Below are 12,503 nucleotides of genomic sequence, written 5' to 3' on the forward strand. Positions count from 1 at the left end.
ATGGCTCTGCTGAAGCAAGTTGGCCCTGGGTGCTGATGATGGCTCCATGGCCTCTCCTTAGGTCAGTGGTTCTCAAAGTGGTGCTAGATAGATTGCACTGGTGCACCCTAGAAGATTTCCAGGTGTGCCCTATGGTATTCCAGAGAAATATGTGCCTGCTTGGGACCAAAAAACCAACAGGGTTTTTGGAGTTTAGATTTTTGGGGGACAGAGGTGTGGGGAATTGGCTGTAAACTGACAGTCTGCCCAACCCCCCACCTCACTTGCCTGATTAGCCTGCAAAAGGCTGTTAAGCTGTGGTGCCGAATTATTTACACTACCCCCCATGTTCCCAAAAAGACTGGAGGCAAGTTTCTTCTATCCTTTGTTTGGTGTAAAGTTAAGATGATATGTATGGTTTTGGATTAATAATTAAACATAAGGAACTGTCTCTTGAAGCCTTTCAGATTTCTATTGTATAAAAAAAGAATATGTGGCAATATCTTAAAAAGCTTTGAACATTTTACTACAATTTACAACATCCTATTTATGTGAATTAGGATTTTCTACCCTCAACACAATTAAGAGTAAAAAGAGAGGAATTCTTCAATGTATTGACAAGGAAATGAAAGTTTGCCTTTCAAATATATGCCCAAACATTGAAGAAATCACTAGGACACATCAGGCTCATGTTTCTCATAAACACAAGAATGAAAAAATTTAACACAATCACATTGGGGCCTGCCGAATTTACTAAATCTTACTAAGAATGTATCTCTCTCTCTCTCTCCCTCTCTCTCTCTCTCTCTCTCTCTCTCTATATATATATATATATATAGCTTTTTTGTCATTTTAAAATTTTTTAACCCCTCTTTTTTATAAATTCTGAAAAGGAAAACTTTAAAAATGTAACATAAAAATGTTTTTTTAATGTCAGAACAAATTTAATTTTGTCATTTTTATTTCATTTAATTACCATAAAAGCACACTTGGACTTGCTATTTTTTTCTTTAATATTCGACTTAATTATTATAACATATTTCTCAGAAATTTGTATATAGTGCACCTACATTTATTTGTAAGATTTTAAGTGCGCCCGTCTTCAAAAAGTTTGAGAACCACTGCCTTAAGGGCCTTTGGCCTAATGCATTGTATTTCAACATGTCAGTTAAGAAGGTTATTGAACCTGACCTGTGGAGGTGCAGTGGATGAAACCTGGAACACTGAAGTCACCTGTTCGAAACCCTGGGCTTGCCTGGTCAAGGCACATATGCTTCCTGCTCCTCCCCCTTCTCTCTCTCTCTCCCTCTCTCTCTATCTCTCTCTCCCTTCTCTAAAATGAATAAATAAAAATCTTTAAAATAAAAGATGCGGGTTTTGAATCAGGCTATCTCTAAAGTCCCTACCAACCCTAAAGTTCTAATTATCAAGAGGACAGCGACTACGTTCCTCTTGTCCAAGGCACATGACGGTTAGTGGGCCCTGCAGATGGTTGGGTTCCGTGCAGAGGTCCAGACCGGTGGTGTAGAAATGAGAGGTGGGTCTAGTGCTGTCTCTTGGTCCCCCGTCCCCCATGACTGCTGAGCCTCGTAGTGTCCCCGCACGGGTTCAACAAGAAAACTGAGCTCTGAGCGAGTGTGACAGTCAGTTTGGGGGCTTTGGCGGCCCACAAGAGCGGCCCCCAGCCAGCGGCACCAGGCTGCCCGCGGGCTTATCGGCCGCAGCCGGCGTGGCCGGGCCGGGGCTGGTCGCTCGCCCGGGTGGGCGGCGAGGGCGGCACGCGGGGCCCCTCGCCCGCGCCCTGCCCGCGGAGCAAGAGCGGCGGCAGCGGGAGCGCTCCTGCCGGCCGGGGCCGGGGCCGTCGCCCCGGCTGCAGCGGGAGGCGTCGCTGGGTCCCGACGCGCGCGGGGGGCGGGGGCGAAGTCGCGCGAGCAAAGTCCAGGCCCCCAGGTCGCAGCGCCCCGCATGCCCAACGGCTCGGTCGCAGAAGCGGGAGGTCCGAGGTGAGGGAGGCCCGGTGCGCGGGGAAGCCCAGGACGGTGGGCGCGAGGCGGAGACCTGGGCCTGGCGTCCCCCGGCCCGCGGCGCGCCCGCCGGCCCCGACCCCTCCGGCGCCGGGGGCGAGGAGGCTGCGTGCCCTCCGCGCTGGGGCGGGTGCACTTGACCCTGAAGCTGTGGTTTCTCCCCAGGCTGAGATGGAGCTGGAGGCGGGAATGAACGGAACGGTCGGGCGCCCCAGGCGAGCAGAAGGCGACTTGGAACTGAGCGGCAGCAGGTACAGACCGCAGGCTCCGCTTCTCCGTTCTGCGCCTGTCCGCGGGGCCGAATTCCGCCTGGGAGGGAGCTGGAGAAAATGTGCAATGCCTTTGGCCTTTGTTGTGGAGCTACTTTGGAGCGTCCTGTCTGAGGTTCTGACCTTCTCAAGGACTGTCACTGAGGCTCCTTTTGCAACAGGCTCGGGAAGAAGGGGCTGTCTCTGAAGTGCCTGCCCGCTTCCCTTTGTACAGGGTGATTCGATGAGTATCTGTGTTGTGTAACTTTCCTTGTTTATATAACTCAAAACATTTACAAACAACTTTCATAAACATCGTCTGATTTTTCATGCTTTTAGAGTATCCGACATCTGCTATTGATGGTTGTGCTTTTAAAAACCAGGGCAGTGAAGCCAAATTTCCCTCCTCCCCCTCCTTATTCCTCTTTCTGCTGGTCTTACCCCTCCCCCTTCTCCCAGCAGCAGGCCCGTTCCGTATTTCTGGGCTCTGGGCCGGGAGGTGGGGAAGGGGCTTTGGGCAGCCTCATTCTTCCGTAACCTGCGCTTCCAAATCAGTTTATATTCCATAGGAGGGGAAACCTCAGCGGTTCCTTCGCTTGTGCGTCTTCTCCCTGCTCTGGCTCTGGTTTCCCGGGGGGGGGGGGGGGGGGGGGCACTCTTGTTCAGTGCACTTGACAGACCATACATAGTAGGAGCACTAGCGACCAGTCAATGATGTGTTGTCTTTGTTTCCTCTTTCACTGTGGGAATAGTGAATCATTTCTCCTTTAGCCTCAAATAGTTTATGAGGCTGTTAGGGACTGTTAAGTTCACACCAGGCCATCCAGAACTAATTGACCTGTGTCATGGAGTAATCACTCAGAGGGACAAATTTATCAAGTTCTGCAGTGTGTCCACAAGCTGCAAGGGGCCTGATTAGCCAACTGAAATAAACCTATCTGATGTTTAAACCGAAGCATTATTTTTGTATGTTAACTTCTCCTTACAGTGATACTGCTTTATTCCTTCTAAGTACCATGACACTCACTCATAGAAAATTTAGTTTGCCATATAGAATTGGAAAACCATGGATGGTAGCATTTCTACCAGGAAGATGTGGTATTCCTTAGCTGCAACTTAGTCTGGGACTGACTGTGAACTTATAAATAGATGGCATTTTCACCAGGAAGGCTATTTGTGTATTGCCCTGGCTAAACATCTGATGAGCGTACAAAGGAGCTATGCCTGAAATAAAAAAATGCAGTAACACTCCAGAACCTAAGGAAGTTCTGAGAAATGAAGCTTACAGCCTTGTGTTGGAAAGAAGAAAAACAGTTCAGAAAAGAAATGTGGAAAGTTTAGAATACAATAAGACTGTAAGGTTATGAAATTTAATGTAATGAGACTAACTTTTAAAAAAGCAGACCAAAACTTTTACATTCAAAGGAAGTTAAGCTCACCTCAGTTATCTAGTGCAAACTGACAGTTATGTGCATATTCTAATCATGCTGCTATTACCTGTGGCACATTCTTTTGATCATTCTGATTTTAGCAAATGTGTTCTAAATAATTTGGGATCAAGTTTTATGAGTTCACTTTATCACCTACCTGGAAATTTAAGCTAAATAAATGTATGTTAGGTAAAAAGAAAAAAAATCTCTGCCCTCAGGTAATTTACATGGTTGTATGGCTGACAAGATATAAATAATACACATGATAAATAAGCAAACTACTATGGCACGTGTTAGAAGGTAATAAATGCTATGGAAAACCATTAAAGCTTAGGAAAGCAGGTGTGCCAGGAGGAAGTAGTTTGCAATTTTAAACAGGGTGGTGAAGGTAGGTCTTATTGAGAAGGCAGTATCTGAGCACAGAAATAAAAGACATGAGAGGAGAGAGCAATGTGGGTGTCTGAGGAGAGAGCATTCGCATTCCTGGCAGAGGTATGTGACAGTGTAAAGACCCTGCGATGGGAAAATGCTTGGTGTGTTCACAGAAGAGCCGGGGGGGAGGGGGGGTGGACCAGAGGAAGCAGAGATGGAGGTGGGAAATGTGGTCAGAGAGGTAACAAGGAAACAGGTGGCATAAGCTCCTAGAGGCCAATTCAGTGGTTTGGATTTTACTTGAGAAAAATGGGAGCCATTGCGAGCTTTTGCGTAAAGAAGCAGTAGGGTAACTTGAGTTTTTACATGATTACTCTGGCTGCTCTGTTGAGGATTGACTAATGTGGACATAAGTGGAAGTAGAAAGACTAGACAGGCATTCTCCTGGGTTAATGGGATAACAATAAAAGTGGTGAGCAGTGGTTGAACTCTAGATGTATTTTGAATGTAGAGCAAACAAGATTTCCTGACACCACTCCCCACAACCTTCAGAAGAGTGGCTTTTACTATTTTTAGATCAATATATATTTTTTTAGCCAAAGAAGAATTTACAGTAGTCCTCCTTTATCTATGGGGAATATGTTTTAAGACACCCCCTCCCCCCGTAGAGGCCTCTCACCTCAGATAGTGTTAACCTTGTATACATTATGTTTTTTCTTATGTATACATATTTATGATAAAGTTTAATTTATAAATTAGGCACAACAGCACTAGAGAGTAACAGCACTAATAATAAAATAGAATAATTATAATAATATACAGCAATAAAAGTTATATACGGTGGGACAAAAGTAGGTTTACAGTTGTTCATATGGAAAATAACACAATAATTAATAATAATACAAGAATAAACTCTGTGTTTCAAGTTGTAAGTGGCTAACAAGTGGGTAGCATGAAGGGCGTAGACACACTGGACAGTGGGATAATTCACGCCGTGGGCAGGATGAAGCGGACAGCATGAGATTTCATCACGACTCAGAACAGCATACAATTTAAAATTTATGTTTACTTCCGGAATTTTCCGTTTATTGTTTTCAGTCCACAGTCGGCTGTGAGTAACTGAAACTGCAGAAAGCACACTGTGGATAGGGAAGGGCAGCTACTGTAATTGGCAGACATTGTTAACACATTCAGCTCGTTTATCCAGATATTCCTAAAGTACCCTGGACAGTTACCTTAGTTAAAAGGGGATTGCCATGAAGTATTTGTTAAACTGGATACTTTTAACAATTTATAGACATCACTGTTTGACATTTGAAATATTAGAATACTTGAGTATAACTATTCAAATTATATTCAATTGACTGTGAGACATTGTATAACAGTTTTAAATTCAAACAATTTTTTTTCAGCAACCAAGACAGGAAAAAAATGAAGAAAGTGAATTTAATTGGACCATTAGCGTTGGTAAGCTGTGAAATAGTAAATGAGATCATTCTTTCCTTTATTCAAATCTGGTGTCTTGAATAGATATAGAGCCAGTACTTGAACATTGTCTGCAGGCAGGGATAGATTTTCCTGCTGCGCCCGTGCTGTCTTCGGTTGGCTCACTGGAGTCATGGCCCGCATTCTCAAGGTGGACTGTAAAAGAGGTCGGGATAGGCTGGCTATGTAACAGCACAGCTGCCCAGTTCACAGGGAAATGGAAAATAGAACTTGTGTTTGTACCACCAAACAAACGAACCAATTTCAGAAAAAAAAATTCTGCATTTGTTTCACAAAACCCCATAAATTTAGCTTAAAATAAGCTTGCATATACAGTGATGTATTTTTTAAATATTTAGTTATTTATTTTCATTGAATTTATTGGGGTACAAGTTCAGTGTGCAACTCAATAAAACATTATTTGTACACTGAACCGTGTAGCCATCACCCCAAGCGAAGTCTCTCTCATCCCGATTCCCCCCTACTTTTGCCCACCTCCATCTTCCTCCCACCCCCTTTCCCTCTGTCACCACACTGTTGTCTATATCTATATGAGAGAGATATATACATATATATGGGTTTTTCTTTGCTTAATCCCTTCACCTTCTATCATCCAATGCGCCCTCCCCACCCCTCTGAAAGCTGTTCCATGTATCCATGACTCTGTTTCTATTTTATTCGTCAGTTTAGTTGTTCATTAGATTCCACATATAACTGAAGTCATGTGGGCCCTGGCCAGTTACCTGAGTGGGTAGAGCAGGGGTCCCCAAACTTTTTACACAGGGGGCCAGTTCACTGTCCCTCAGACCATTGGAGGGCCAGACTATAAAAAAACTATGAACAAATCCCTATGCACACTGCACAGATCTTATTTTAAAGTAAAAAAAACAAAACGGGAACAAATACAATATTTAAAATAAAGAACAAGTAAATTTAAATCAACCAACTGACCAGTATTTCAATGGGAACTATGCTCCTCTCATTGACCACCAATGAAAGAGGTGCCCCTTCCGGAAGTGCGGCGGGGGCCGGATAAATGGCCTCAGGGGGCCACATGTGGCCCGCGGGCCGTAGTTTGGGGACCCCTGGGGTAGAGCATCAGTTGCCCATGCAGATGTTCCAGGTTCAGTCCCCAGTCAGGGCACACATGAGAAGCACCCATCTACTTTTCTTCTCCCTCTCTCCCTTCTTTCTCTCTACCTCTCTCGCAGTTGGTGACTCTGCTGGTTCAAGCATGGACCCCAGGCACTGATTTGAGCATCAGTCCCAGATGGGGGTTGCCAGGTGGATCCCGGTCAGGGTACAGGTGGGAGTCAGTCTATTTCCCCTCCTCTCACTTAAAAAAAAAATCAGATCACATTGTATTTGTCTTTCTCTGACTGGATTATTTCACTTAGCATAATAATCTGCAGGTACATTTCCAGGTAAGATTTTCTTCTTTTTTATGGCCACACAGTATTCCACTGTGTATATGTACCACAGCTTTTTAATCTACTCATCTACTGGTGGGCACTTGGGCTGTTTCCAGATCTTGGCTTTGTAAATAATGCTTCAATAAACATAGGAGTGCATATACTCTTTTGAATCAGTGTTTCTGGATTTTGGGGATATATTTCCCTACGTGGAATCACTGGGTCAAACGGCAGTTTCATTTTTAATTTTTTGAGGATAGAGTGAGCATTAACTATAGAAATTTAAAAATGATTAAGAAATCTATGTTCACATTTAGCATCCAAGAAAATTGATTGAACACAGAGTAACTATAAGAGATTTAGATTGTGTACAGCACAATTCTCAATGGCTTTCTGCTGGCACAAGGCCAGCCAACATATTTTGGGAAGAAGTCTGATCTGTTTTTTATTTGTAATATGTCTCAGAGAAGTGGCCCAAGAAAATGTTTGCCCACTTTTGGTTAATATGTGTTTCAAACTATGACAGCCATTATTTGATATCAAAGAAGTTGGTATTAAGCAGCAGGTCAGCTGAATCTGCAACTTAATAAGTAAATGGGCAAAAAGACATCAAACACCCAAGTCCGACCATCACTGCAGATTTCTCCTGTCACTGCAAAGCCCCCATTCATTCTCTTCTCCTTAATTTTCATGGGATTTTTGTTTAAAAATCTTAGTAAGAGGAGTTTGCTTGTTTTTCATTTAGTGCTTTAGTGAATAAATTTTAAAACTAGATCTGGTATTAATGCACAAGTTTTAAATCAGTCTCCTACAGAAAATAAAATATTTCAAAACTTAAAGTAGAAACATGGAAAATTTCATCTGAATTTAAAAGTTAAAATTTAAATCAAATTTAAATGTAATCTTTTTTCAGACTCTGAATAAGTATTTTTTGTCCTAAAAGAGGTTCAGGACAGAATGGTAGTTATTTATTTATTTATTTACAAATATTCTCTCTTTTTTATTTTTCAATTACAGTTGACATGCAAGATCATATTAGTTTCAAATGTACAACATAATGATTAGTCATTTACAATTTACGGAACTGTAGTCTGAAGGATTTTGATTTGCTTTCTTTTGCTGAAAATCACTGAAAAATCTAGGTTTACTTAGGATTTTGTTATAAAATTTATGTAATTTTAAATTTAAGTTTAAAGACAAAATTTTTTTTTAGTTATTTGAAAAGCATTTGACACATTCTTCAATTTCACATAAATGTTCAGTAAAGAGAACATTACACGACGACCTGATCCTGTGTTTGTAACTGTCGCTGACAGACCCAAGTACTTTATCTCCCTACCCCAGAAGCCACTAAATTGAATGTTGGGGGCACAGGTCCCTTTTATTGCAATTTCAGGAATCCTTCTCCATTTGCTCTTACTACTCCACCCCTTGCTTCGTTCCAAGAAACACCTGGTTCCTGACTGTGTCTCCTTGGCACTCTGGCTTGCCCTTTGTGTTTGATGATGGAATTTGGCCTTCCTGTATTGAATTTCTGGAACTCTCTGAGAACAGTGCATAACCCCCCTCCCCATCATGGGTGTCTGAGTTCAGCCTGCTCATTGTATTGACCCTGTATGACCTAGCTTATTTCTCAAGGACTCCATGCTGCCAAATATGACTCATCATCCATTGTTCTGATAACTGTTCCTTGTCACCAGGAGAGAAGTAGCATTTGGTGAGGAAAATAGGAAGAAATTTAAAGGGGGGAGAGATGCAAGGAACAGAAAGGAAAGTATAGAAATGGAAAAGTAAGAAAAGGAACATGTAGTCTGGAAGAAGAAAGAAGAACAAAGACAGAGCCATAGAATACTTCATCAAAAATGGGGGGGGGGGGGGCAGTGAGAAACTGGAGAGAGCAAGACAATAAGGAAAGTCTTTGGCATATTATGACACTGATCCGAGGCTTAGTTCTTGGGTGTTGTCTACTCCACTGTGACAATGGTCTCACCTTTCTAATTGACAGAACTAAGTGTATTGTACATGGATAGTGTTAAGACCAAGATCTTTGGTGTGGCCCACTGCCTTTCTCCCTTTCTCTGATGTCGTCTCCCACACTTTGCACTGAGCACTTTAAGAATTCCATTCTGTGGAGCTTCCTGAACCCTCCATGCTGTTTCTAGTCAGCTTGCTGTTTAAGCCAAAATATCCCCTACTTCCTCTGAAAGTTGAATTCCTCTGCATTCCCCAATTCTTCTTAAGCTAACCCCCTTTTCCTTCACGGTCCTACAACAAGCATCATCTCCATGAGCAAGACTTCTCTAAAGGACATAGATAGGCACTCCATAATGTTTTTTACACTTCGCTACTGAGCTGCCTTTTAAAAGCTAACTTAAACCTCTTAAAGGGCCCTTATCCTTAAAACTCAGAGGATCTATTTCACCCATATTTGTAAATCTCTCTCTGAAATATTCTGAATGATATTTTAAAGGATGTAGTGTGTGCATGTGTGTGTGTGTGTGTGTGTGTGTGCACGCTTAATATCTACTTCTAGCTGTTCTTAATTCACTACCTCGGGAGCTCTGGAAGTAGAACCAAACCTTTGTCCCTTCTGATTGTACTGCAATCATTCAACCAAATAAGATATTGATGGCACAGAGTCAGGTTGACTTCTTCACAGAATACAAAATAAATAGAATCATAAAATTAACCTGTCAGTGATTTGGATTGACATTCTCCTCCTTCCCTATTACATTTATTTGCAACTATTACAAAAGTACTGACCTTAAAGAAAAATCAAAAGAACATGTAATTGTGGAAAAGATAAATTCTTTCCCACAAGGTAAGATAAGCATTATTTTATTTATTCTTTTCAGTTTCGATACTCAGATTGGCAGGATAAATTATTTATGTCTCTGGGCACAATCATGGCCATAGCTCACGGATCAGGTCTTCCCCTCATGATGATCATATTTGGACAAATGACTGACAGATTTGTTGCTACTGCAGGAAACTTCTCCTTTCCAGGTAAGCATTTTTCTATTTTTTTTAAATGCATAGTACTCCTTTAATTGGGTGAAGTATTAGAAATTGATTTTGCTGTTCACTGTGTGCTTGTTTAATGATTTAGGCATCTGAGTGACTTTAGGTATCACAGAAGTGGTAAAATTCTCAGAAGATTCCTCAAATATACATTTAAATTTTAAGAAATAGGTGTATGCTGTTTTCAAAGATAAGGATAAGGAAATATACAGAAAGCTTTGCCTCTAAATGAAGTAAGGAAGTCTCCCTTTGAGGACAGTGGAGCTGTGACAGGCGTCTGAGCAGCATGCATCCCATCAGTGATTCCTGGTGAATTTCAGAATGCACCAGTTAGCCTGGCAGTCTTTCTTAGCTGTGCTCAGCTTGTAGATCTGTTTCTGCTTTTCTTTTTTCTCTTCCCCATTCTCTTTGTTAAAATTATAGCCATTTTCTGGGTCTAATTTTTGGACCAACCAGGTTGGCTGGAACTTGATATAACACTTCAGTAAAGAGGGAGTGGATTCAGTATGAGAATGATGCGCTTTGAAACGCACCCAAAGAATGATAATCACTGAAGAGCCAGAGGAGTCCCATAAGTTAATGTCATCTAAAGGGGGACTGTGGCAACAGCGTTGGAGTGAGGTTCTAATGGACATAGCTGTTTTCACGTTAGCCAGATCCCACACAGAAGAGTTCTGTGCTTGGCACCAAGCCCAAGACTTAGCTCCTCCAAAGAGACCTTGTGGGCACTGCATTGGAGAAGGCTGAATGGAGCTTTGTTGGTACACAGATGGTGGAATATAAGAACAAAATGCGATGAAGGAAAGGTAGCTTTCACAGCAAAGATACTGAGAAAAGTGGATCCTATCCTTTAGATAATATTCAGTAAGTTTTCAGTGTTCACTGATTGAGCAGAACCATATGGTTAGCACTATAGAACTTAAATGTTTACCGAAGGGAGTATGATTGCTTGATTTATATAATTGTATGTATTAACATAAATATTGATAAACATTAGTACCTTTTAGAAAATAAAAGCGTTCTTTTAAAAATAAAGCTCCTTCAAAACCAGTTTATGTAATTATTCTCAAGTACTATTGTCTCTGAGAAGAACCTCTTTATAATAAAAAGAACAACAATAACAGCAACCTTTTATTGTATTTTTTATCTGCTAGGTTCTATGTCACTTAACCCTCACAGGAACAATCCTACACAGTAGGTAATGTTCTGCTCTATAACAGATGAGGAAACTGAGGCTTGGTGAGGATAAATAACTTGTCCAAAGTTACATAGCTGCTCAGCACTAGGGCAGAATTCAAGCCCAAGTCTTTCTGCCATCCAAATCATGCTCATGACCATGTAAATACGTTATACTGCCAAGGTAAATAATCTTGCATTCTCTTTTAAAAAGAATGTGTTTGGGAAAGGTAAATGGATTAGTTATGTTTAATCAGTGACCAAAATTTTAACATAAATACCATAAAGGTAAAATTGGAGGAATAATATAGGATAATTTACAAAGTCTTGAAGGAACTGAGGGGTAGGAGTTTTCTATTTTCTTTTAACTCTTAAGAAACTCTATAGATCTATTAGGCATTGGTTATATATATTTATAAAGCAGAATGATGCCTATGTTTAGACACATCAATCAAAAATTGGTTTCAATTTAAGGTTTAAAAAAACCTGATTAACAGAAGAATGGATAAACAAAATATGTTGTAACATACACTAGAATAATATTCAGGCTTAAAAAGGAAGGAAATCCCGACACATGCTACAACATGAATGAACCTTGAGGACCTTATGCTAAGTGAAAAAGCCAGTAATGGAAAGGCAAATACCATATGGTTTTATGGATATGAGGTATGCAGTTGTCAAATTCATAGAAACAGAAGGTAGAATAGTGGTTACCATGCACTGGTGGGAGGAGGAAATGGGGAATTATTTGGGAAATTGTTTAGCGTATAGAGTTTTAGTTTGAGAACATGAAAAAGTTCTGGAGATTAGTTGTACAATAATATTACAGATAATAATATAGAATATTAACGTTTCTGAACTGTTCACTTAAAGATAGTTAAGATGGCAAATTTTATATTATGTATATATTTTATCATAAACTTTTTTTTTTTTTTTTTTTTTTTTTTTACAGAGGCAGAGATAGACAGGGACAGACAGACAGGAACAGAGAGAGATGAGAAGCATCAATCATCAGTTTCTCGTTGCGCGTTGCGACTTCTTAGTTGTTCATTGATTGCTTTCTCACACGTGCCTTGACCGCGGGCCTTCAGCAGACCGAGTAACCCCCTGCTGGAGCCAGCGACCTTGGGTCCAAGCTGGCGAGCTCTTTGCTCAAGCCAGATGAGCCCGCACGCAACCTCTGGGGTCTCGAACCTGGGTACTTCCGCATCCCAGTCCGACGCTCTATCCACTGCGCCACCGCCTGGTCAGGCTATCATAAACTTTTTAAAAATCAGAATAATACAATGCATCACATGTATCATAGATAAGTTAGCATTTGTACCAATTTTATTCATCTTCTTTTTAGAAAACTAG

The 12,503-nt window shown here is 41.2% G+C and overlaps 1 protein-coding gene across 8 annotated transcripts in view; it reads left to right on the top strand.

Moving 5' to 3' along the window:
• The window catches only part of ABCB4 (ATP binding cassette subfamily B member 4), a 237,629-nt gene that overhangs the window by 153,810 nt on the left and 71,316 nt on the right, over positions 1-12,503 (top strand). For 2 of the 8 annotated variants that reach the window (XM_066240430.1, XM_066240434.1), the window contains exons 2-4: positions 2,169-2,254; positions 5,466-5,520; positions 9,806-9,956. The exons of 1 other annotated variant lie outside the window; for it this stretch is intronic. In XM_066240430.1, coding sequence (XP_066096527.1) covers positions 2,169-2,254; positions 5,466-5,520; positions 9,806-9,956 — 292 coding nt within the window. 5 more of the 8 variants (XM_066240435.1, XM_066240436.1, XM_066240433.1 and 2 more) reach the window with 4 other exon arrangements.

Source organism: Saccopteryx bilineata, chromosome 7 (genome assembly GCF_036850765.1).
Source record: "Saccopteryx bilineata isolate mSacBil1 chromosome 7, mSacBil1_pri_phased_curated, whole genome shotgun sequence".
Lineage (NCBI taxonomy): Eukaryota > Metazoa > Chordata > Mammalia > Chiroptera > Emballonuridae > Saccopteryx > Saccopteryx bilineata.